Source organism: Ctenopharyngodon idella, chromosome 2 (genome assembly GCF_019924925.1).
Source record: "Ctenopharyngodon idella isolate HZGC_01 chromosome 2, HZGC01, whole genome shotgun sequence".
NCBI classification, from domain to species: Eukaryota; Metazoa; Chordata; class Actinopteri; order Cypriniformes; family Xenocyprididae; genus Ctenopharyngodon; species Ctenopharyngodon idella.
This window is the reverse complement of record NC_067221.1, coordinates 38,690,596-38,715,301: the sequence shown is the minus strand read 5'-3', so window position 1 is coordinate 38,715,301 and position 24,706 is coordinate 38,690,596. Positions and strand designations below refer to the sequence as shown.

The 24,706-nt window shown below is 36.6% G+C and overlaps 1 protein-coding gene across 2 annotated transcripts; it reads right to left on the bottom strand.

Moving 5' to 3' along the window:
- Positions 1-920: 920 nt before the first annotated feature.
- On the bottom strand, positions 921-24,706 carry fyco1b (FYVE and coiled-coil domain autophagy adaptor 1b). Of its 2 annotated transcripts, none has more exons than XM_051867871.1 (18): positions 24,563-24,706; positions 23,969-24,069; positions 23,368-23,474; positions 21,412-21,537; positions 17,032-17,138; positions 16,085-16,228; positions 15,173-15,266; positions 11,698-13,833; positions 11,518-11,610; positions 10,904-11,022; positions 10,591-10,758; positions 10,286-10,429; positions 9,100-9,296; positions 8,186-8,309; positions 7,740-7,835; positions 6,278-6,488; positions 3,318-3,427; positions 921-2,498 (listed from the first exon to the last, which is right to left on the bottom strand). In XM_051867871.1, exons 2-18 carry the CDS (start codon positions 24,018-24,020, stop codon positions 2,420-2,422), a joined length of 4,107 nt encoding a protein of 1,368 aa, XP_051723831.1. In that variant the 5' UTR covers positions 24,021-24,069; positions 24,563-24,706; the 3' UTR covers positions 921-2,419. The 2 variants fall into 2 exon arrangements, with proteins under 2 accessions (XP_051723831.1, XP_051723839.1); XM_051867879.1 differs by lacking the exon at positions 24,563-24,706 and adding an exon at positions 24,424-24,539.

Genomic DNA, 24,706 nt, shown 5'->3' with positions numbered 1-24,706 from the left:
TACTTATAATCTTTAATAATTTTACCTTAATATGTATAACACTATTAAACTATAAATGTATGTAAATATTAGATGAAAAATGTTGCTCGAAGTTCAATGCAAAGGGAGATATTTTCTTTTACAGAAATCGCTTTTTAAGGACTACAACAAACGGCTGGTAGGGACTACAACGAGCTTCTTCCTGGGTTGGTGACATCATAAACCCCAAAATGTACATAAACTCTGACCCTGAGAACACACAACAAAGGGCTTGAGGCCATGTTGGGCTGCTTTAGAGAAGAGGAAGAGTTGTTGTAGTAGAGTGTTGTTGCCATGTCGTCATTTTACGCCGGACTGCTTCACAAACGAAGGTCAATTCAATGCTGGATTCGCACAAAAGATTAACATGACGGCACATGCTAGTCAATGAGTTGAATCAACTCCACAGCAACTACATAAATTTATCCACTAACCATTCAGAAACGTCCAGTTTCATTCTAAAAGTTGTAACTTCTTCATGAGTCTCTCCATCAGTGTCGACTCCGGTTTGAACAATGTAAGGCTGAACACCGTTACTGATAATCCTCATTTTGGCTGCGTGAGATTCTCCAGCTTTGTTGTTGTTGAGCAACCGAAGCACGAGCTGTTAAAGCTCCGCCTTCTTCTGGAAAGGGGGCCGAAAGCAGCAGCTCATTTGCATTTAAATTATTTAATTATAATTCATTTTAAGGATCCGCAGCCACCTTGAGGTATACAAATCTTTAATTGTATATGCTTTACTGTAAAAAAGTTTTTTTTTTTTTTTTTTTTGAACAGGGAGACTAATTTGTATGGAAATCGACAGCATGTCTTTGATACCGCAAACTGAATTTAAACAATTGTATACATGTAGATATACAGTGATTGGTTGGGTTGGTTTAAGAAAAAAATTCAAAGGAGAGTCACGCCATCAGGTAGTTTTAATTCAACAGCTCCATATCAAACTAGCTGTAATATAACATTGCTATTATTTCACAGCTCTTTACAGTAACTGTACATAAAAAATGACTGCTTGTCATTCTGATATGCTTACAGTACTCTGATCAAGCTCCATCATCAGCCTCTGAAACATTCAGAAAGTGCAACAGTTTCAATGCTTCTTATTAAAGTATCAATGTTTCTTATTAAAATGTAGCTATTACAAAAAATGTCATTTACAATATCCACCATCTTTAGGCTGGAGTTATTGCACTGCGTTGCTTGCCAAAATAAAAAATCTTATTTATGCAAAAAAACACAGTCACTGAGTTATTGCTTATACATTTTTGCCTGGTGTCAGCTGAAAGAAAATACATTTTTTTTGGTTGATAATAAACAAGACTGCCAGGAATCTTATTTCTGTGTACTTGCCCTTTCAGAATACAGATTTTATGTCTGCATTAAGTCTTATTTGATTTATTAAGCTTTAAAAAAACATGAGGTCCAGAATATGATATACTATGCAATCTCACAAGAAAATATATTAGTTTCCTTTCTATAGATTCTATAATTAAGAAAAACACATTTCAAACAATTTCCTCCGTTTTTAGCATCTGTGTTAGACTTATATTGATATTAGACAGATGGTATAAAACAATGGGTAACACTTTACAATAAGGTTTCATTTGTTAAAATGAACTATCAATTACTTATACAGCATTTATTATTCTTAGTTAATGTTAATCTAAACGTTTACTAATACATTTTTAAGATCAAAATTCTGTTAGCATTAGTTAATGCACTGTGAACTAACGCAAACATTAAGATTTTTATTAACTGATATTAACAAAGGGTAATAATGCTGTAAAAAACACTGTTCATGTTAGTCAGTGCATTTAATTATTGTTAATAAATGAGACCTTATTGTAAAGAGTTATCACAGAATGTTAAAGAAACATACTGGCGTACCTGTATGTGAGTAACCTGATGTCGTATAAGCATTTTCAACATATCTATATTCACTAATTTAATTACAATACACAATAATAAAGCTCTTCTGTAGTGCATAATCCGCTATCCTTCAACCTTCATCTATTCTACTACTGACCACACAGCTCTCTAAATTTCACTGCATTTCAGAGTCTTCCTGCCATCCATTCCCTTTAGATTCATTGATAAGTATGTCAGAGATATTGTGCCATTCCGGCTATTAGAGTATAAGAGGTTATGAATGAAGAGGAATCATTCATAAGAGGTAAGTAGCTTCTGAATTAGATTTTTAGAAAATAGATTTCTCCATTATTATTAGTACAAGAATTTAAGGGGAAAACAATAGTCCTAAAATTTTCAAAAGTATAATTTCTTATTTCCTTCACTTGATTGTGAAAGCAGCATTCCAAGTTTGGCTTGATAAACAGCCATAATCCTCAACAAGCAGTCCCATGACCTCGCACAGACAGAATAGTGTGCGTGATTATTTTTCCTATGAAGAACAATCACTTCCATTGGCTTCCTCTGGCTCCTCTACACTCAGTTTGTACAGGACCTTCTTAGAGACGAACCTGCAAACAGGAAGAACAACAACACATGAGTTTAAGGGTGTTTTCAGACTTGTAGATAGTTTGCTTTGTTCCGAAACAGGGACTTAATTTGCTACAATGTTGCATTTATTTCTTCGTTCGGTTTCACAAGGCAACATTTCAAAGTGTACCAAAATGTGTCTATGCAACTGTCCTCTTATTGGTCAGCGTTCACCTGATTATGTTCCAGTCAAAATGGATTAACAGCAATCTGTAGCTGTCGTGACACACAAACACTTATATGAATGCAGCCATCATTCCTGCTCAAACTGATAAATTATATATGTTTAATTGTATTTAAAATTATATGTTTAATTGTATTTAAAATCATATTACTAATATTATATATATATTAGGGGTGGGCAAATTTCAAGCAGTCAGAGCTGGAATCAAGGCTTCATCAGGACAGCATCCTTGCAATGCACAGAGAAGAGCAATTACACAACATTTTAGGATGAAGAGATGCTCTTTGGTTTTCAACTGCGATAACTAATGTGCTCACTCACAGAATGGGACACATTTCCTGTTATGAATTTTGATACCGCTTGGTTCATTGGTCCATTGCTTTGTAACCTCAACCAAATCGCCCCAGAGTTCAACCACCTCGTTTAGGCGATCTCGGAGCGATTGTTTTGGTGCGGATCCGAGCGCAATTGCCGTGTTCATATACGCCTAAACCAACCAAACTAAGGGAGAAAATGCACCAGGTTCAGGAACAAACGCTCCAAATGAACCAGGTGTGAATACGCCCTAAAAGAGACGGACAGAATATCTGTTGGAGGAATTTATCTCAGTACGAACCTGGAAAAGGAGTTGTCGAAGATAAGGGTGTATTCTCCAGCATTCCTGACCTTCAACTGACCCTGAATTGTTTCCTTATGAGAGTTACATCTCGTTAGAGGGATCAGAACCTGAAAAAGAAGAACCAGGTTTTAGGATCCATTGGTTATTACACTAAGATTTCTAAAGCTGTCCAGATGTCATCGCCACAGGAGAGAAGTGCTGCGGTCTCTTTTTGTCAACACTGCAATGTGTGTTCACCAAGACTGCATTTATTTGATTAAAACTACAGGAAAAACAGTAATAATGTGAAATATTACTACAATTTAAAAAACTGTTTTTAACATATTTTAAAATGTAATTTATTCCTGTGATGTCAAAGCTGAATTTTCAGCATCATTAGTCTTCAGTGTCACATGATCCTTCAGAAATCATTCTAATATACTGATTTGCTGCTCAAGAAACATTTCTTATTATAATCAATGTTGAAAACAGCTGTGCTTCTTCATATTTTTGTGGAAACCGTGATACTTTTTTTTTAGGATTCTTTAATGAATTGAAAGTTCAAAAGAAAAACATTTATTTCAAACAAAAACCTTTTTTAACAATGCAAATATTTACTGTCAATTTTGATCAATTTAATGCATTCTTACTGAATAAAAGTTTTAATTTCTTTAAAATAAAAACAAAATTTGAGTGTTAGTGAATGGTAGTGTAGTATGATATATTTCATGTAGATTGTAGTAGTTTGCAGTAGTATCTTTCTACGGTGATGTCTATACTAATAATAATAAACACATACAGTACCTTTTGACAAATGCATATTAAAAACATGGAAAAATATAATAAAGTATGGTGTTACCATATTTAACTCTAAATCACTAAATTCTAGGAAGGTTTGATATGATTATGTACAGAAACTGAAGTAGAATGCTAACTGTAAGCTAACTAAAATCAAAAAAACAATAAGAGAAATGTTGCTTATTTCATGTAATGTATTATATATAATATAAAATACATTCATTAGTAAAAAATAAACATCAACAAGCTAAATTTCTAATCAGAATATTGCAAATACTGTATATATATATATATATATATATATATATATATATATATATATATATATATATATATATATATATATACATACACATACAGGTGCTGGTCATATAATTAGAATATCATCAAAAAGTTGATTTATTTCACTAATTCCATTCAAAAAGTGAAACTTGTATATTATATTCATTCATTACACACAGACTGATATATTTCAAATGTTTATTTCTTTTAATTTTGATGATTATAACTGACAACTAAGGAAAATCCCAAATTCAGTATCTCAGAAAATTAGAATATTACTAATGACCAATACAAAGAAAGTATTTTTTAGAAATCTTGGCCAACTGAAAAGTATGAACATGAAAAGTATGAGCATGTACAGCACTCATTACTTAGTTGGGGCTCCTTTTGCCTGAATTACTGCAGCAATGCGGCGTGGCATGGAGTCGATCAGTCTGTGGCACTGCTCAGGTGTTATAAGAGCCCAGGTTGCTCTGATAGTGGCCTTCAGCTCTTCTGCATTGTTGGGTCTGGCATATCGCATCTTCCTCTTCACAATACCCCATAGATTTTCTATGGGGTTAAGGTCAGGTGAGTTTGCTGGCCAATTAAGAACAGGGATACCATGGTCCTTAAACCAGGTACTGGTAGCTTTGGCACTGTGTGCAGGTGCCAAGTCCTGTTGGAAAATGAAATCTGCATCTCCATAAAGTTGGTCAGCAGCAGGAAGCATGAAGTGCTCTAAAACTTCCTGGTATACGGCTACGTTGACCTTGGACCTCAGAAAACACAGTGGACCAACACCAGCAGATGACATGGCACCCCAAACCATCACTGACTGTGGAAACTTTACACTAGACCTCAAGCAATGTGGATTGTGTGCCTCTCCTCTCTTCCTCCAGACTCTGGGACCTTGATTTCCAAAGGAAATGCAAAATTTACTTTCATCAGAGAACATAACTTTGGACCACTCAGCAGCAGTCCAGTCCTTTTTGTCTTTATCCCAGGCGAGACGCTTCTGACGCTGTCTGTTGTTCAAGAGTGGCTTGACACGACAGCTGAAACCCATGTCTTGCATACGTCTGTGCGTAGTGGTTCTTGAAGCACTGACTCCAGCTGCAGTCCTGCAGTCTTTGTGAATCTCCCCCACATTTTTGAATGGGTTTTGTTTCACAATCCTTTCCAGGGTGCGGTTATCCCTATTGCTTGTACACTTTTTTCTACCACATCTTTTCCTTCCCTTCGCCTCTCTATTAATGTGCTTGGACACAGAGCTCTGTGAACAGCCAGCCTCTTTTGCAATGACCTTTTGTGTCTTGCCCTCCTTGTGCAAGGTGTCAATGGTCGTCTTTTGGACAACTGTCAAGTCAGCAGTCTTCCCCATGATTGTGTAGCCTACAGAACTAGACTGAGAGACCATTTAAAGGCCTTTGCAGGTGTTTTGAGTTAATTAGCTGATTAGAGTGTGGCAACAGGTGTCTTCAAAGTTGAACCTTTTCACAATATTCTAATTTTCTGAGATACTGAATTTGGGATTTTCCTTAGTTGTCAGTTATAATCATCAAAATTAAAAGAAATAAACATTTGAAATATATCAGTCTGTGTGTAATGAATGAATATAATATACAAGTTTCACTTTTTGAATGGAATTAGTGAAATAAATCAACTTTTTGATGATATTCTAATTATATGACCAGCACCTGTATATAGCCAAAGGAATCAATTTTGAGTCCAAGAGAATATAAATTGTCTGGACAGCAGCAATAAGACAACATAAGCTGAAACACTGGCAGAGTTCATTTCCAAGCATTTTAATAGCAGGTTCAGTTGGCACAAGGACCTCTAAACTGAGAAATGCTGATGAATTTACGGCAAAGGCTGTAAGCGTGAAAGTGCCGTATGGTATATGCGTATGTTACCTTGGCCCCTTCTAGAGGCGTATCTGTGCTCTCTCTGTACACCACGCTGAAGGCGATGCTCTTGGGTTTGGAGGAGAAGACCCAGCTGATTGTAGGACCCGGATGTGCAGCGGTTATGAGAATGGCACTGTAACAGCTGGACTTAATGAAGAGTTCTCTGGATGTATCGCCAAACTGATTCACGTCCTTCACGCTGAACGGCACAGACAGCCTGTGAAACAACATCACTGACGTCAACATTGCTGGTCATGGAATATTATTGCAATATTAGATTTATTTTGACATTATTTATTTTCATGACAAATGTGCACATTTCTACAGTCAATTCTCATTAACGTAATGCATCTGAAAGTTTTCCTTTTGAGGATTTTTAAATTTGATTCTTATTACTGTAATAAAAAAAATGCATAATGATTATACATAAATTAAAAATGCATTTTCAATTTAATTAAAAACAGCATAAATTAAAGGCAGTACAATAAATACTACCATGATGTATAAATACTTTCCAATTTACTGTAAATAATACAGTATATCATTTTTTTTTCCCCACATTTCAGACTTTTTCCATTAAAGGGTTAGTTCACCCAAAAATGAAAGTTCTGTCATTAATCACTCACCCTCATATTGATCCAAACCCGTAAGGGTTTGTTCATCTTCGGAACACAAATTAAGATATTTTTGATAAAATCTGATGGCTCAGTGAGGCCTCCATTGCCAGCAAGATAATTAACACTTTCAGATGCCCAGAAAGCTACAAAAGACATATAGATAAAGACGAAGCTTTACAAATCTTTTGTTTCAAATCAGTGGTTCGGAGCATGTATCAAACTGCCAGTCATATCAACCATTGAAATTTCGAAACACTTATGACATAACAAAGTCTTGTTTACTGAAATCATGTGACTTCAGCAGTTTGATACATGCTCTGAACCACTGATTCGAAACAAAAGATTCATAAAGCTTCGAAGCCTCATGAAGCAGTGTTTTCAAATCGCCCATCACTAGATATTGTTGAATAAAGTCGTTATATTGTTTTTTTGGTGCACAAAAAGTATTCTCGTCGCTTCATAACATTAAGGTTGAACCACTGTAGTCACATGAACTGTTTTAAATATGTCTTATGGTCATCTGAAAGTGTTAATTATCTTGCTGTAAATGGAGGCCTCACTGAGCCATCGGATTTTATCAAAAATATCTTAATTTGTGTTCTGAAGATGAACGAAGGTCTTACGGGTGTGGAACGACATGAGGGTGAATAATTAATGACAGAATTTTCATTTTTATGTGAACTAACCCTTTAATGGGACAAGAATTTAATGAAAAAAATAATGTGACTAACATTGTTGGTCATGGTAATGAATAAACATTGTAATTCTAGATTTATTTTTTGCTAGTATAATAATAATAATTTTGCAAAAATCATAAGGGCATCAGGATTCATCATGTGTGTCTCACTCACGTCATCTCTCCAGATTTCAGCAGGCAGATCTCAGCATCCTGAACAGAGCCAATCAGCTCGTCTGAATCTTCTGTGCTGGTGATGTCACTGCTGCTTCTGAAGACATATATGCACTTACATTTAATTTCCTGTCATATACATATTTAATCACAGAATTAAAAAAAGTGTGCACATCATACCAAGTTATACAAATGAAATTAAAACAAAGCCAGCAAGTTTCAATGTTATGTAGTTTACTTAGCAGTACATTAAGGTACACTGGCAGGCACCATGTGTTCATGTCAAATTTGCTCTGATAAATGAAAATAAATCCAATAATGAAACTGAGTTCAGCTCAGCAGGAGCAAATTTAATTTTGTTTGTTACTTCAGCACAAATTCAGAGTGTTGTGTTTAGTGCAGAGAATCTGTGCTAACAAGACAGGTGTGTGTGTGTGTGTGTCTCACAGCTGTTGTGTCTCTGGTGACAGCGCAGTGGTGTAGTACGAGTCGCTGTCATGGGTACGGTTCACCTCCTCTTCTGTGATGATGTCATACGCTGTGTCATCTGGCCCAGGGGACCTCAGTTCCCCTGTGAGGACAACAGTGACATCACACACAAAATTAAAGGAGACCTATAATGCCCTTTTACAAAGTCAGTGTGTTTTAATTGGTCAGCCAAGTGTGTTTCGGAAATGCCCCGCCCCTTACATAACCGTGTAACGCAACTTAAACAGGCATCGCCCCTTCACCCCACCCCCCACCAGTTTTTTTTTTTTTGCCTTGGGCTGGAATTATTTAAATGAGTAATATTGTGATGTGTTCATTCCCAGAAGAAAACTCAAGACTACAATGGAGGCGTTTCAGGGAGTTCAGAAACAGTGACACTGATATAGAGAATAACTCCCGCTGGAGGGACTTTGTGCTTTGTAACTTTTTCATGCTCAAACTGCAACATTACACACTAAAGAAAGTTAAAAATGTAAAACAGCATAATAGGGCCCGTTTAAGCACACACAGGTGACCCTAATGAATTTTTAATGAATGAATCAGCTATCATATTCAACAAGTATTAATTTTCATTGTACATTTAAAGGGATAGTTCAAAAATTGTTGCACTTTCTTTAGTCTTGATTTCTCACAACTTGTGTGCTTTTTCGGCGATAAAGTCTTACGAACACACATGTAGCATAGCAGTGCACAGAAGAACAATGGCCAATGTTAGGATTTGTTAAATAATACATTACATTTCATTTGTTGTTGTTGTTTTTTACCAAACCCTATCGTATACCCCCAGAACACTTGGAATATATGACGTGTTGCATCGGTCCATTCTGTGATAGTTGCAAAGAATGTTAGTATAGTGCTCCATAACATCTTACATGGGACACCAGGTGTGCTGGTTCGGTTGGGGCTTGACATTGAACGTACAGGACTACCCAGATTTGCCTTTGGGTGGCGCTCTTGTGCAGCACTGTGCTGAGTGAAGCAGTCCTTACAACAGCGTTCCTTACCACCACCTTGGTGGACACTCACAGCATAACTGCAGCAGTAATAACAGAATGGACGCCCACATAACCTGCCAAAAAAAATATAGAAAACACAAATATACACTACCTTTCATAAGTTTGGGGTCAGCAAGATTTGTTTTGTTTTTTTAAAGAAACTAATACTTTTATTCAGCAAGGATGCATTAAATTTCTCAAAAGTGACAGTGAAGACATTTATAATGTTAAAAAAGATTCTATGTTCTTTTGAAGTTCCTATTAATGAAATAATGTATCACAGTTTCCACAAAAATATTCATAAGAAATGTTTCTCAATAATTTCTCAAGAATCTGGAAACAGTATCCCTTACGTCAAGACTTAACATGCAATACTTTGATACTTCTGTTTTATTCCAGTGCATTTCATGCATTCTGAATTATTTACACTGTTAAAGAGTTGAATTCCTTGTACGGGCACTTCTCCCGGAAGAGCGCGCACACATCAACCAGAGCGTGAGCAAGAGCAAGAGCACGCCCATCAACGTGCTTCGTTCAGGTTACGGATGTCATCGGCAGCGCTGCACAGGACTTGCGCGAGAAAGCGATAATGATCCCGGTCATGAGTCGGAACCACAGGTGGTGAGTAAAACTGCTTCAAATGTCTGTTTTATTGGCAATAGGCGCCTAAGTGCATATAATGTAAACAACACTAACGTAGTGAATTCATAAATTCATTATTCATCATTCACTATACACTATATTCATTATCCATGGATAATGCGATGGTGTAATGTGTGTTTAAATACATTTGTTTAGCTGACCATTGATAGCTTGCAGACGATCGCTACACAAAAGCTGCACGTGCTCATCACTCTTTAGCTCCACTCACACGGCACGCCTCCAGGCGCTCGGCTGTTTTCGGAAAGACTTGGTACAGCGTATGTATCTTTTATAAATAAAATAAAACTAAAGTTTTTTCTTAGATATGAAGGATGCACTACTACTCTATAGGTACTCAAGATTAACATAAGATTGGCAGAAACTGTGTGTGATACCCCCCCTTTAAAGTTTCACCCCTGACCTGCAGTTGTGTCTGTGCAGCATCCAGCCGAAGTGATTGCGGCAGCTCAGGCAGTATGTGACATCTCTGTCTGTCTGTTCCTCAGATCTCAGTTTCTGTTCAAACTCCAGTGCATCTGACTTCTGCCATAAAACATCTTTCTCCCTACAGGGGGCGCCAGAGTTCTATTAAGAACAGCTTGCAACAATTTAACAGATACAATAAAGGAATTTTCAAATGCATTTTTTTTTGGGTTGTAGGTAACTTATCTCCTGATGTGTTAGATACATGCAAGCAGAAAAACCATTAGTAGTAAACTAAGTCACCTAATGAGCTCAATAAGTCTCTCCTCCAGGTTCTTTTTGGTACGAAAAAGGTCATCTATCTCAGCAGACATCTTCAGTTCAATGTCTTGCTTCTCCATTGCACTTCTGTTTAAGTTCACACTCAATTCATGACAGGACTGCTGAGCAAGTGCCAGTTCCTTCTCAGCTCTGTCAAAAACAAAGATCAGGCCAGCAGGCGTTCAAAATTAATGGTAGATTCTGAAAGCGAAAATCATCTTAGTGTTTTTTTTTTATTGTTTGCTTACATTTTTAATATATTGTTTATCAGAAAAGCAGTACAGAAATCTCTTACCTTGATAAGTCCACTCTGAGGTTTTTTATCTGTTCCTCTTTCTGATGAATTACAGTTTCAGAATCACCAATGAGGGCATTTTTCTTTTCGATCATCTGACTGTGATCACTGTTGACAGACTTTGAAACACAAACAACACGTGTAAGCAAAAAGTTGCTGATTTTCCAAAAAACTTCTGATTCAAATAATTAGGGTTGGGAGTCTTCAGCCACCTCAAAAATGAATTCAGAATCACTTGCTAAGTACTTTATATAAAACAATGTCGACAGCATTATTATAGCCTAAAGGGCTGTTCACACCAAGTACGATAACTATAAGGCTAACTATATTGATAACTATATTAGCATCCACTACAAAGCATAATAATGTTCTGTTTATTATAAGCACACACTGAAGTTATGTCATCTGCAGCTTTAAATGCTCAAGCTTTTGCTCAAGTCAGCGCAGTGGAAAGCAAAAGAATGTTCTGTGTGGACAGCCCTTAAGAGTAGGCTGTTTAACAGTTGCTAAGACTATAGCAAACTATTCAGTGCATTAATATGAGATTCATTTGTAATGAAACGCCAAGTAATGTGAAATGGCCTCAACAGCTATCTAATGAGATCATATAATACCTCAAGCTCCAACACTTTGGACTCAAGGCTTGAGACTTTCTCGATTTCGTTGTCCAACCTCTTCCTCAGTGCATCCAGTTCCTCATGCAGACCCTCCAGAAAGACATTTAAAAACAGCTGTTCAATAACACTAAAAACGTGACAAATCCAAAACCCATAAGCATTGTTTACTTCAGTTACCTGCATTTGACTTTGGTGGTGCACAGCCTCATCGCTCAACTGGGACCTCAGTGTCTCCACTTCCCTCTGCCGGATCTCTTGGAGGCTTTTGGCTTCTTCCTCCGCCTGCTCAAGTCTCTCCTGCAACTTCTGCATGGCTTCTGGGAGTCCCTCGGTCTGCTTTAGCTGCTCTTGGAGTCTTGCATTATCTTTACTCATGGCCTCCATCGAATCACTTAGAGTTTCCACCTCCTCTTGTGCCTCCATCTGTAGCTCCTGCAGTTTGGTAGAAATCTCTTCCCATCGCAGCTTAGCCTCCTCATTCTGCCCTGTCAGCATGCAAACATGAACCCCAAGCTCTGCTGTCTCAGTGTTGGCCCTATGTAAGGCCTCACGAGCCTCTCCGTTCTCAAGTGCAAGCATGCTGTTCTGCTTTTTCAACAAGTGAAGTTCTTCCCTCATAGCAGTCATGCTCGTTTGGATTTCTGCCCGCACCTTGGCCTCCATGTCCCTCTCCTTTACCAGAATGTCCTCTCTTTCACGGCAGCGTAGCAGTTCCTCCACATGCCTGCGGTTAAGCTCTTCCACCTGGGACTTTAGTTGCTCCGTCTGAGCACGAAGGTCTTCCCTGGAGGCTTCTGTCACTTCCTGCAGAGCCTGGATCTTTATCCTCTCCTCTGAGCTTACCAATAGCTGTGCCCGGAGCTCCATGACCTCCTCCTGAAGTCTGGAAACCTCCTTCATGTTGAGTTCAAGTTGGGCCTCAGCCAGAGCCAACCTGGAAGTGGATTCTCCATTATCAGTTGTTGAGGATTCAGTGGCCTCCAGTAGGTGTCTAGAAGACGTTCTCTTGTTCTCTTGTGGGACTGCAGCACTGTCATCTAATTCTTCCAGACTTGATATACTCTTCTCCCCAAGTTGTTCAATTTCGGTTTCCTCATTGTTCATCTGGCCATTCTGTATGCATTTCTCCAGATTTTGGTTCTCCACAGTCAGACCAGCTGACTCCAGTTTGCTTCTCAGTTGCCTCTCAGAGGCCTGTGCAGTAATCAGTTCTCTTTCTAGAGCGGTCTTGGTTCGCGCCAGCTCCTTGCTGCACTCCTCGTTTCTTTTCACAGTCTGGATCAGTTTGGCATTGATCTCCATTAAACTTGTGCACTGGTTCTTGTACTCTTCCAATTTCTTGGCTTGCGCTTGGAAGCTCTGACTCTCTGCAGTCAACCGCTGGTTGTGATTCTCCAGTTGCCGAATCTTCTGGTTACTGGTGGACAACTCATTCATCTTTGTATTTAGTTGTTCTTCAAGCACACTTTTATGTTGCAGCTCCTCTTGCATCCTTTTCTTATGCTCCTCCAGTTGACCCTCCTGGGCCTCCAATGCCCTTTGCACATCCTGAAGCTGTGTCTGGAGGTTCCCTGCTTCCCGCTCCTTCAGAGATAGTGCTCCCTGAAGGTGGTTGATGGTCACCTGCAGTTCATCAGCCTGTTGCATTGCAGTTGTTCGTTCCTTGTCTGCGGAGACTCTACATGTGTCCAGTTTGCCTTCCATCTCCTTTAGTTTCTCCTCCTGAAGCGTCAGTTCCTGGACAAGTCGCTCAGCTAGTCTAGCCCGGTCTTCGCTCTCTCGTTTAGACTCAATCCTCTCTTCTTCAACCTCCTTTAGCTTGTTCAGGAGCTCTTGGATCTTCCAGGCCGAGTCGCAGTAGTTGGCTGCCTGCTGTCCTTTTTCGCTCAGAGCTCCATCTAGCTTTGCCAGCAACTCCATGTTCCTGTTCTCTGCAATGCTCAGCTTGGATTCTAGATTGCGTTCTGATGTCCGTAGAGCCTCCAGATCCTGTGTGGTGGTATGGAGGCGATCGGTGCACTCTCTGACAGCTTTTACCACCTCCTGCTCCCCTGCAGATGGTTCTCCTTCTTTCTCTTGTTTAGGACCTTTAGCCAAGAGTTGTTCCTGTAGGTCACTGAGTACGGCTCTCAGATCAGCTGCCTCACTGGTGAGCTGCTGGACCTTCTCCTGGAGCTCCTTTTGCTTCAACTCTGATTGGTCAAGCTCAATGCGCAGGTCCTCAGAAGCACTACAGGACAGTTCGCCCAACTCACCCAGATCACCTAGCAGACTGGAGCCGAATTCTTGGCCTGGAAGTAACTCCTGAGCTTGCTGCATGAGGGGAAAATTGTTTAATTAATCAACAGTGACTAAAGAAAACAGTGAAAAAGCAAACAAAATGCATTCACTCACATTAGTCTATTGTTGTTACTGAAAACACTAAATTACTGGTATTGTAGTATTGAATCCGAAATTTGATTTGTGGTACAAATATAGGAAAATAGACATCAAATTTAAAACGAACAGTGTTCAGGGTGGCATGATTCATGTAAAGCTTTCTTTTCTATTTATTTATTTTTTTTTTTTAATTAAATTAAATTACTAAGAGACACACTTGAAAACCTCTCCCTTTCCCATATTGTTGTCATGTATGTCTATGATGTGGATACATATGCCTATGGGTCTCTGTACCAGTGTCGTTATTGTTATTTAAAACTAAAACTAAAAATTGTAAAATAAATAAATAAATAAATAAAATAAAATAATTAAAAAAATAAATAAATAAATACATTTACATTTTTTTTTTTTATTGTTTTCAGTAATTAAAATGAAGCTAAAATAAAATAAACTATAAATATTAGTAAAAACTTAAAAAAATAAATAAATGAAAATGTTACTTTGGCAACTAACTGAAATAAGTTTAAACTGAAGTACTAAAATTACTAAAACTGAAATAAAAATTGGTAAAACTTTACAATAAAGTTTCATTTGTTAACATTAGTAAACTACATCAGTTAACATGAACAATCAATTAAACACACTTCTAAAGCATTTAGTAGGCTATTCTCAGATGATGTTAATTTCAACATTTACAATTACATTATTAAAATCAAACTTTGTATGTTAATATTATTTAATAGACCTTAGCTAACATGAACTAACAATAAACAATTCTACTTTAAATAACTAACATTAACAAAGATTAAAGAAAATACTGTAGCAAATGTTTGGCTCATTGTTAGTTAATGCAAGGTGATGCATTAACCAATATTAATTTTTGTAGTGTTTTATTGCAAATTGTTACCAATAAATTAAATAGAATATATAGAAATACTTTTAAAAAACGAACAATGACAAAATCACATAAGATTACTAAAACATAAACTAAATTTAAAATAAAAACTGAAAAATATAAAAATAAAAGCAAATTCAAAATATTAATAAATACTAATGTTGTACAAAGGGTAAACAATACTAAAATAAGTTTTTTGTTGTTGTTGTTGTTATTGTTGTTTAGAGGTAACTCAATATTGCAGCACATTACTTTTAAAACAACATGAAATGAATAAATTAATTGATACATCTGACAACATGTATCCAGAGATTGTGAGGCTATGAACAGAATTGCAATTTTATTGGTGTTTCTGATGTTTCTAATGTATCACCAAACCTGTGAGTAACTGCTGACCAAACTGTTGACACTAGAGCAGCGACTGGGTGGTTTCCACACATGGGCTGGTGAGAGAGCTGATCCCAGAGTCTTTCTGCATGTGTGAAACACTCATAATAAGCATAATTTGTATTTCTCATCTGTTTCATTAATATTATTTGACAATGAAAAACATATGTACACTGTAAAACCAAACAGTGAAATGAATTAAATGAAATGAGTTTGTTTCACTCAAATAATAATGAAAGTTCACTGTACTTAATAGAAAAAAAGTTGTGTGAACTCAAAATTTGATTGTAGTAAGCTGAACTTAAAATGATTGAGTTGCAGCAGATTTCTAATTCCCAGCATGCTTTGCATCAGACTGTATAAGGAAAATAAATGTTGAAATTAAGTGTTTTTTGTGCATTTTTGCACAAGATTAACATGAGGAGACATACGTTAGTGTTTAATGTTGTGTTATGTTCGGATTTACAGGGGGTTCTGTTGTTAGTTTTGTAGGGTTACCATCGTGGTGAAGGGTAGAGCTTGTGGTTAGGTTGAGGGTGGGCTGCAAAACTTTTAAGATATACTGTATGTTGTTTGATTATATACATGCAAGTACATAATGACAGTCTATTTGACAGCTATAATAGCATGTGTTATTTGATATTTAAAATTTAACCAAGATCTGAATGTGATGTTTATGAATTATGTAATTAACATAAATACAAATGAAATACAAAGTCATTGTAGGCAACGCCCTGTAATGTATTACTTTGCTGACCCCATACGGTAATGATGCTATTAAAAACAGATTATTCAATGAATAGCAAAATCTACAAAATGATTGCACATTAAGGTTAAATGTATTAAAGTCAATACTTTTACATTACTATTGTGATATACATAGGATGAATCCTTATGAATTACCTGGCAAAAGTAGGCCAGTCAGAGTCAAGATCGTGACCTCTGGATGCTACATCAAACTGGACCTCATTGAGTTCATACAGGTGGTTGATGATATCGATATTCAGATGGGATTTCAGGAAGGGACTGCGTTCATAATACCACTCACTGTGAATGATAAACCAAAATCACTGACCACTCATAAACAAAAGTGAAGTTCTAAGAATGCAGCATACTACATCTGTGTTAAAATGATTACAATAAAAATAGATGACATTACATGTAAGCATGCTACTTTGAGACAAGAAGTTTTTTTTGTGTGTGTATATGTGTCAAGAGAAGTGAAAGCGGTTGGAGGAAGAGAAATCAACGTGTTCAAGAGTCAACACTTTCAGGTCTGTTACGTAAAGAACAGCTTTGCAAAAACTGTGAAACTAATGACAACTATTAATTTTATATTAATGCATTAATATATGAACTAATGCATCAACATTCTTTATTCACATGACCATGTCGTGTTATATGCAAAATAAACATTATTTGTAATTTATTGTAGACTAATTTGCTGAAGCTTAAACCTTTTAAAGTTGGCTAGTAGAAATAGTTTCTGGTTTCATGCATACGCTTAGTTTTGTGTGAACTGTTTTCAACACCTTAGTCGAGTCAAGTGTGGTTGAAATTTCCACTGAAATGGTTGTTTACATGTTTTCAAGTTTCAGACATAATACTAGCATTATTTACACTACAATGTCATACTGCTAGATTCTATCTTCATTACTACTTCTTCTCATGTTAATTTTTAGTTAATGTCATATCATAAACATTTTACTGGATGTCTACTGGAAATAGAACTTATACTTTGCACTTTAGGGGAGACCGCAAGACATTTTGAGCTATAAGTCATACTCTTACTGTACATCTGTTAAAAGAAGTTCCCATCAAGATAGTCAAATTATTGGTGAAAACATTACCATGTGATTTTGTAGTTCATAAGACATTGCTGAAGAGTGTCTGCCAGCCTTTGGTGCACCAGACAGTAGCGGATGAATGCCCGTCCTTTTCCTAATGACGTCTTCAGCTAAATTCACACAAAATAAACACACAGACCTTGCATTAAATAAAAGGATATATATGTTTTTAAATCACAGAGACCTGAGAATGAAATATGTTCAGGTTAACTATATATAAACTACACAAGTTTCACCTGAAAACAACACAACAGCTTCTCATTTTTTAGATCACATCTGAAGATCCTTATGATAATGCAATGAGACATGCTGAAGAACAATAACACACATGCCTACAGTGAGTAGACAGGAAGTGAATTGGGAGAAAGATAGAGGGACGGCATCGAGAAAGGTCCACGAGCCAGAACTCGAACTCAGGTCACCCGAGCTGCCCACAAGGCTATCGGCACCGACGACAGGATATCACTTTCAACTTGACCACAATGGTTTGTAAGACTTGATTTTCCTGCTAGACAAAAACTGAGATCAAGTGCCCTGCAATAAAGCAATAAAACTCATCTGGTGAGAAGATCTCAAAGAAATAGCATAGAACAACGCCTTGCCTTTACAACATCTACAGGATGCAACCCCTCCCCCCTTTCCCCCTGACTCAAGTCACTGAAAGTTTATATTCTGTGTATAATGTAACTTGTATACCTATTGTTTTTTCCCTTTCATGTTTGGTATCATTGGGAAACACCCACTCCTCTCCCCCAAAATAGGTGTTGGTGTAAGAAATATTTACAACCCTTTTGTTCTGGTGTGTATTTAAGGTAAAGTGCAAAGCAGTCATGGGGGATTTTCTGTAGCCAGAAGCCCCTGTGCAGAGATGGGTGAATGTCTGAAGACATTCACACATCACTGTGTGTATATGCATTTCTTTAAGTAATTGATGTTATGCATTCATTATTTCTGAATTGGCTTCTAATTGTCTAACTGTAATGTAATTGACATGATACATTTTACTTGACAAATAAAATGTTATATTTGGTTTATTCTGTATTATTTTTGATTCATTACTTCTAGTAGATTAAAGCGAAGGTATTACCGCAAATCTGTGTTCAGGATTGATCATACGGAAGGTTTAATAGATGGAGCATAGGGCACATCAATTAAGTCCATTTCGATTTCTGACTATCGCTGTCTTAAATAAGTTGCAGTTTTCGTAAATACCTATGCTTTTTGTTACGAGTAAGCAGAGCGCGGCCGACTTAAAGGTAGATATTTACCCTGCATCCAATGTTTAAGGTCAGAACTGACGAGTTTGTGTCCGAGAAGAGCACTCAGTCGGCCGAAGTGACTTTTCTAAAGCGATACCAGGACCGCAGTGAACGAATAATTGAAGATAAGGTAATCAGAATAATCAAAAATCTAAATTAATGCATAACCAATAATTAATTTCTAATTGGAAACACAACCGAAGAGTAATAATCATTTAAAATTGGAGTCAGATTAAACGAGTGAAATTAAGTGAACTTCACAGAGGCGCTGAAAAGACATACACGCGTTAACCTTCGCCCAGGCCGTCGGATTCCGTTTTTGGGCCGATGCGGGGTTCCTTACAGGTCTATTCTTTATCATTCAACTCATTTTACCTGTACATAAATTAACCTTTGTGTTATGTCATCACAGATTAAAATCTATAAATCAAAATATTTATTGTATTTATTAAGAAAAGGCTAAGCACCCAAGGCTCTATCGCCTGTTGCCTCAATGGTCTACAGTGTCTTGGGCAGATTGCTGAGGCGGATTGCTGGCAAAAGCCATTTCAGGATTGTTTGTGATTTGGTCTTAATGACTTGGGATTCCTCCGGGCTAACCCTAACTTTTCACAGATTTAGGAGCTGGTTTTAGTGCTAAAACGCTTTGTGAAATACTCTTGAAGCAAAAATGTATTAGTTTAGGGGTCCTAAATTATGTTAAGAGTTTCTCCTAAATCTACAAGTTAAGCTACTTTTAGCCTTAAGATGTTTTGTGAATACGGCCCCAGGTCTAGATCCGTAATAACCATCATGTTTACACAGCACACAGAACACATCTGCACTTACTCCCGATTTCTTTCAACATGGGGACAGAAGAGGTGTCAGTCAATAAATGGGAAAACAAAGTAACGTTACCTCTTTGAAAAAGTAACTTTACTGTAAATTTATTTGTAAAGCGTTACTTTATTTGTTACTTGAAAAAAGTAATGTGAATACATAACTCGCGTTACTTATAATGCGTTACCCCCAATGTTGGTCTTCAATGCCGGAGAAAAACATCTATTTTGACCCGCCCTCAAACACTGTAGCAGTAACTGAGGCCTGTACGAGCTTGGTTCATGTTGTCGACATGTCGAGAAGACGCTGTTTTCAGCGCTGCAAATCCACTTTTTTTTTAAGTTATATTTTATGGGATTTTTGTGCCTTTATTTGGAGAGGACAGTAGAGAGCAGACAGGAAAGCATTGGACAGAGAGAGGGGGACAGGATCGGCAAAGGACCTCGAGTCGCCGTGAACGCATTTGCACCATATGTCGGCGCACTAACCACTAGGCTATTGGCACCGACCTGCGAATCCACTTTGCTGCACTTCCAAAGGATAAGGACTCAAGCTGGAATTTAGACAGAAAAACCGACACCATCATTACTGTTCGTGTCACTGTGTATACAAGTGCTGAGGAAGATCCGTAGTTAAAATTCAGATATGGTAATTGGCATTCCTTTTCCGGCATGTGCTGTAAGCGGTAGACCAATCAAAACAGACTAGGCCATCTGACCAATCAGAGCAGAATTGGCTCGCAGAAAGGAGGGGATTAGAGAGACTGAATATTCGAACAAACCGTTTTCAGACTCTTTGAGAAAAGAGGTGATGTTGCAATGTATATTATGAGAAAATTAAAGTGTTTTTGACCATGGATTCATGTAAACCTATTGTAGGAGACCTCCAAAACAAAATTAGGAACCTTTAAAATAGCATAATATTGGCTTTTTAAAATCTGCAATTCACTATTTTGCATTTCTTATTCCTTTTTAGTATTTAAAAAAAATAAAACAAAACTTCTGGCAGTCTGATCAAATAGTCATAAAATCATGTTCAATATTGCTTCCTGCTGGTCTGGCATACAAGAAATGAAAGGTCAAGCTGAGTGCACTGCATCGTGGGATACACTATCAATGCAGTGTGCTCTGGTTGTATTCTGCACATTTTGGCAAATGTAGTATTAGGACTTCTGGGAATCCTATGTATAAAGAAAATGTGTGTAGTAAACACAGTGCAAATTGAAAATATTGTATGAGTAGTATGGTAATATGCCATTCTAAACACAAACAATGTCTGTCTCTGGGACAGTACTGTCAAGAGAACAGATGGAGGATTACAGTGGGTGACCAAAGAGCATAAGGACACCAGATGGAAACGTTACACTACAGCTGATGCTGGATTTCTGGATTTGTTCTGGATTTGAGACTCACATAAACCTGCATTTAAGTGGCAAAGGAATTCTGAAGAGTTTTGTATGTACAAGTTGTTCTTCGAAGGAGAAAAAAGGGAAAATTTCCTAATAATTGTTTAAATTTTAATCTGTGAGTAAAACTGGTTAGTGTCTTAAACTGATTATGTTTGGAACAGTACACAAAGAGAATGATCACCTTTCATCTCACTATAGACACAATGATTGGGAGAATCCAATACATATACAACTGAGGCTTCAGTACATGTGGGTGATCGCTAGGATGTTGCTAGGTGGTTTTTAGGGTGTTCTAGTGGTTGCATACTGGTTGAGAGCCAGGGTTATTGCTGCTTAGAGCCACAATTGGTCCAAATAGCAAAAATATTCTGGTCCCAAGATAAGGCTTTCCCTCCTTCAATGTAAGTCTATGATTTTTCTGCCCATTTTTTGCCCAACCGGCTGAAAAATTAGGTCTGATCCCTTAAAAAAAGTAATAGCACATGATTTAAGGTATGAGTCTATGAGTTGTGCTCCAAAGTTTAATACTTAAGCTTAGTGGTTTGTTTCTGACCCAAAGTATGAGTAATAGTTATTGTATAGCAAATAGCACTAAAATAACCTGCCTATGTGTATAATGTACAGTTCTTTGGTCTATGAACAGAACAATAACCTTTGCAAGAGCCTCTACTGCTAGTCGAACACCTACAGCACATAACCAACCTGAGGCTGAGCGTCACCACTTCCTTCTTGAAACCCTCCAGAGAGGTGGAGATTAAAAAAAAGACGTATATAAAATGTCAGAAAACAACAACATGAAACTGCGAAAGAGAAATGAGAAGGTATGCTGGAGCCAAACACGCACTGGCTGAAGAGATTTGTTTTCTTGCAGAGGTTTGGGCTCGTGCAGTGGATTACCTCAGAGATTGATCTGACAAAGCGAATGCCGTCATTAGCTCCTTTAATCTTGGCCAAGCAGTCACAGAAATAGTCCCAGTAGTCTTTCCTGCTGCCCAGAAATGTGGTCCTCTCTTTCTGGTCAAACTGGACACAACGGTCAACAGGTTAATCTCAAAGCAATCACTCTAAACATGACTTTTGGTTAAATATGACTGTGGAGATTACCATCTTACAGGTCACCACAGAATGTCATGTTAAGACCTACAAGAATCTAGTTCAGGTGTTTTGCATGGCATTCCACTTTTGCTCAAGTTAAAACTAGTTCCACCAGAATCTGCAAATTTGTTCCACATTTTCTGCACTGATAGTGGGCGGAAATCTGTGGGATTTTTTTTAATTATTATTACAAATTATAGTTGTCGAATCAGCAGTGTTGGGACGAAGTACACAAATCAAGTACTTGAGTAAAAGTACAAAAGTACCTGATTTTTTAATGTACTTAAAAGTAAAAAGTACTGATAGATGAATGTATGTTTTGTAATTTTATATACTTTTTTGCATGTATGCATGTATTGCATGTTCAAATTTTAATATTATTCATATTAACAGATTAGTAGATGTTTTCCCCTGGAGTATATAATGGGTTTGGAAATCTTAGAGAAATTCTTAATTAATTTACAATTTAACTAAACCCATTAGATTTTAGTCAACTAAATCTACTGTAGATTTAGTCGACTAAAATCTTATGATATTTAGTGAACTAAACATAGACTAAAATATGACTAAAACTAAAAAAAAAAAAAATCACAAACAACTGACAGTTGTGGCCTAAAAATGAGTCATTTATAATAATCAATCTTCACGCCATCAGTCGCACGCACCCCCAATCTCTCAGTTCTTGGCTCATTTTGAGTCAGACTTGTAAATTTAGTTAACTATAAACTCGCTCTAAACGGATCATTGAATCAGTGAGTTGACTCGAGAACAGTTGCAATTGAATCAGTCCAGTTCACAAATGAATCATTCAGTGCGATTTGCGAACCGGTTTAACAGGTTCATTAAAAAGAATAAGTTCACAAATCGGACACTGCTATTGCATCTCGGTGCACGTGACGATTTATTCAGTTCAAAATAACGAGTAATGATATGTTTTATGAAATTCAGTGGAGTAAAAAGTATGATATTATGCTTTGGAATGTAGTGAAGTAAAAGTAAAAGTTTCTCAAAATAAAAATACTCCACTAAAGTACAGATACTTGAAAAATGCACTTAAGTACAGTAATGAAGTAAAAATACTTTGTTACTTTCCACCACTGCAAATCAGTGTTGTTCTTCTTAACTAAACATAAAACTATAACTATTAAAATGTGTTTTCAGTAACTGAAATAAAGCTGAAATAAAATAAAACATAAATATTATATTAAAAACATAAACAATAATGAGAAATGTTGCCTTTGGCAAATAACTGAAATAAAACAAGTTTAAGTTGAAGTACTACAATTACTAAAACTAAAACTGGAATAAAAAATGAATTCAAGCTATAAAGAAAAAAAAACATAATAAAAATGACAAAAGCACATAAGAAAATTACTAAAATTAAAATAAAAACTTAAAATATAAAATATAAAAATAAAAGAATCCAAAATATTAAATACTATAACAGTATATAAATAATACTAAAATAAAACAGTCAAATTAAGAACATTAAATCAATTTTTATTCATTTAACTAATTATTTAAAAAAAATAATGCTATAAAAATAATTAATTTAATTATGTGTAACAGTGAACACAGATGGGGCAGAGAAGTGTCAAACTTCGTGAATGACAACCATTTGAACTCTGTGGAAATTTCTGCTGGTTTTTGTAGGTGCAGATTCCATGCGGGCCTAATTTTAACTTCAAGACAGAGTTCATGATGAACAAAGAAATCTCAAGCATTAAATGTAAAACAACCTTAAAAACTGTGCCATACTTGCAGTAGGTACTCCAGTTTATAGCAGAACTTGTGAAGGCTGGAACTGTCATCACTGATGGGCTCTCCAGTATCACAATGTTCTTTGCTCAACTCAGAAACTGCATCTGCAGGTGTAGTGCAATATACATCAAAATATATAAAGTTACACAAGAAGTTATGTATTGTTATATATTGTTCCATTTTATAAGAGACTGCATGATGTTTGAGTTAAGTACAACTAGTTTCCAAATTTCAGTAGCATATTAAGATTTTCATTACTTATCAAGGTTTGGACAAGTCATGGAATATTTTTAGGCTTTCCATTATGGTGGGACCTTGAGCAATTAATTGCACCTCACAGTAATGAGAAACATTAATATTAATAAATAAATTTCACAAATCATGATTTAAACACTGCACACATGACAGGGAGACTGCATGCTTGCTGACTACCTAGATATGAGAATACTGAGTATGTGGGGAAATTATGTAGTGTCTCTAGAATAAGCTTCAACATTTCTTGGCCAATCACAGTGTCAAGAGACTCAGTTCACATGACTGTGCGCACATGCAATAAATCACACTGAGTGTGTGAGGGAGAGACAGAGACAGATTTTACCATGCAGATCTCTGATTATTCTCTGCAGCTGGTTTTCTCCGACTGTACTCATGGTGGGCTGAATATGTTAGTGTGGATGGTTCATAAAGTCAACATTATGTCTGTAAAACCAAAGAAAAACAGGTTTGTAGGCTACTAAAAGAATAAAGACAACAATAAAACAGTAAATCTCAAACTGTTTATGATGGCATACGATGTAATAAAAACATAATATGTTATGATACTTTTAATTTGTATCATAACATAAAAGAAGAGCAATAGAATAATGTATTTGTGTGTTGTAACATATGTGAGCTGCAGGTGCATTAAAGAGTTATACTTTTGTTTTTAAACATGCCATTTTACAACCATTAATTCACAAACCCTTAAATAACATATTATGATTACCATGATAAAAAAACTAAAACTATAAATATTATTTTTAATATTTAAATGAGACTGAGGAAACAACGCACCTGCTGAACTTTACAACTTCTGAACAGCGTTTATCGTTTTAGTCATATTTCTATCAGAACAGTCTATCGTCGGGATAAATAAATGTATATAAGATAAACAGGTGAAAATAGTGATAAACAGATGTAAATAAAGACATACTTCATACAGAAAGATGATCTTCTTCCTCATCGATTATTTACAGTAGATACAACCCTGCTGCCATTTCAGGGGGCGGTTGCTAAGATTGACTGACAGCACGCTAATCCAATCAGAGGCGAAAACGCGATGGCAGCTTGGTCCGAA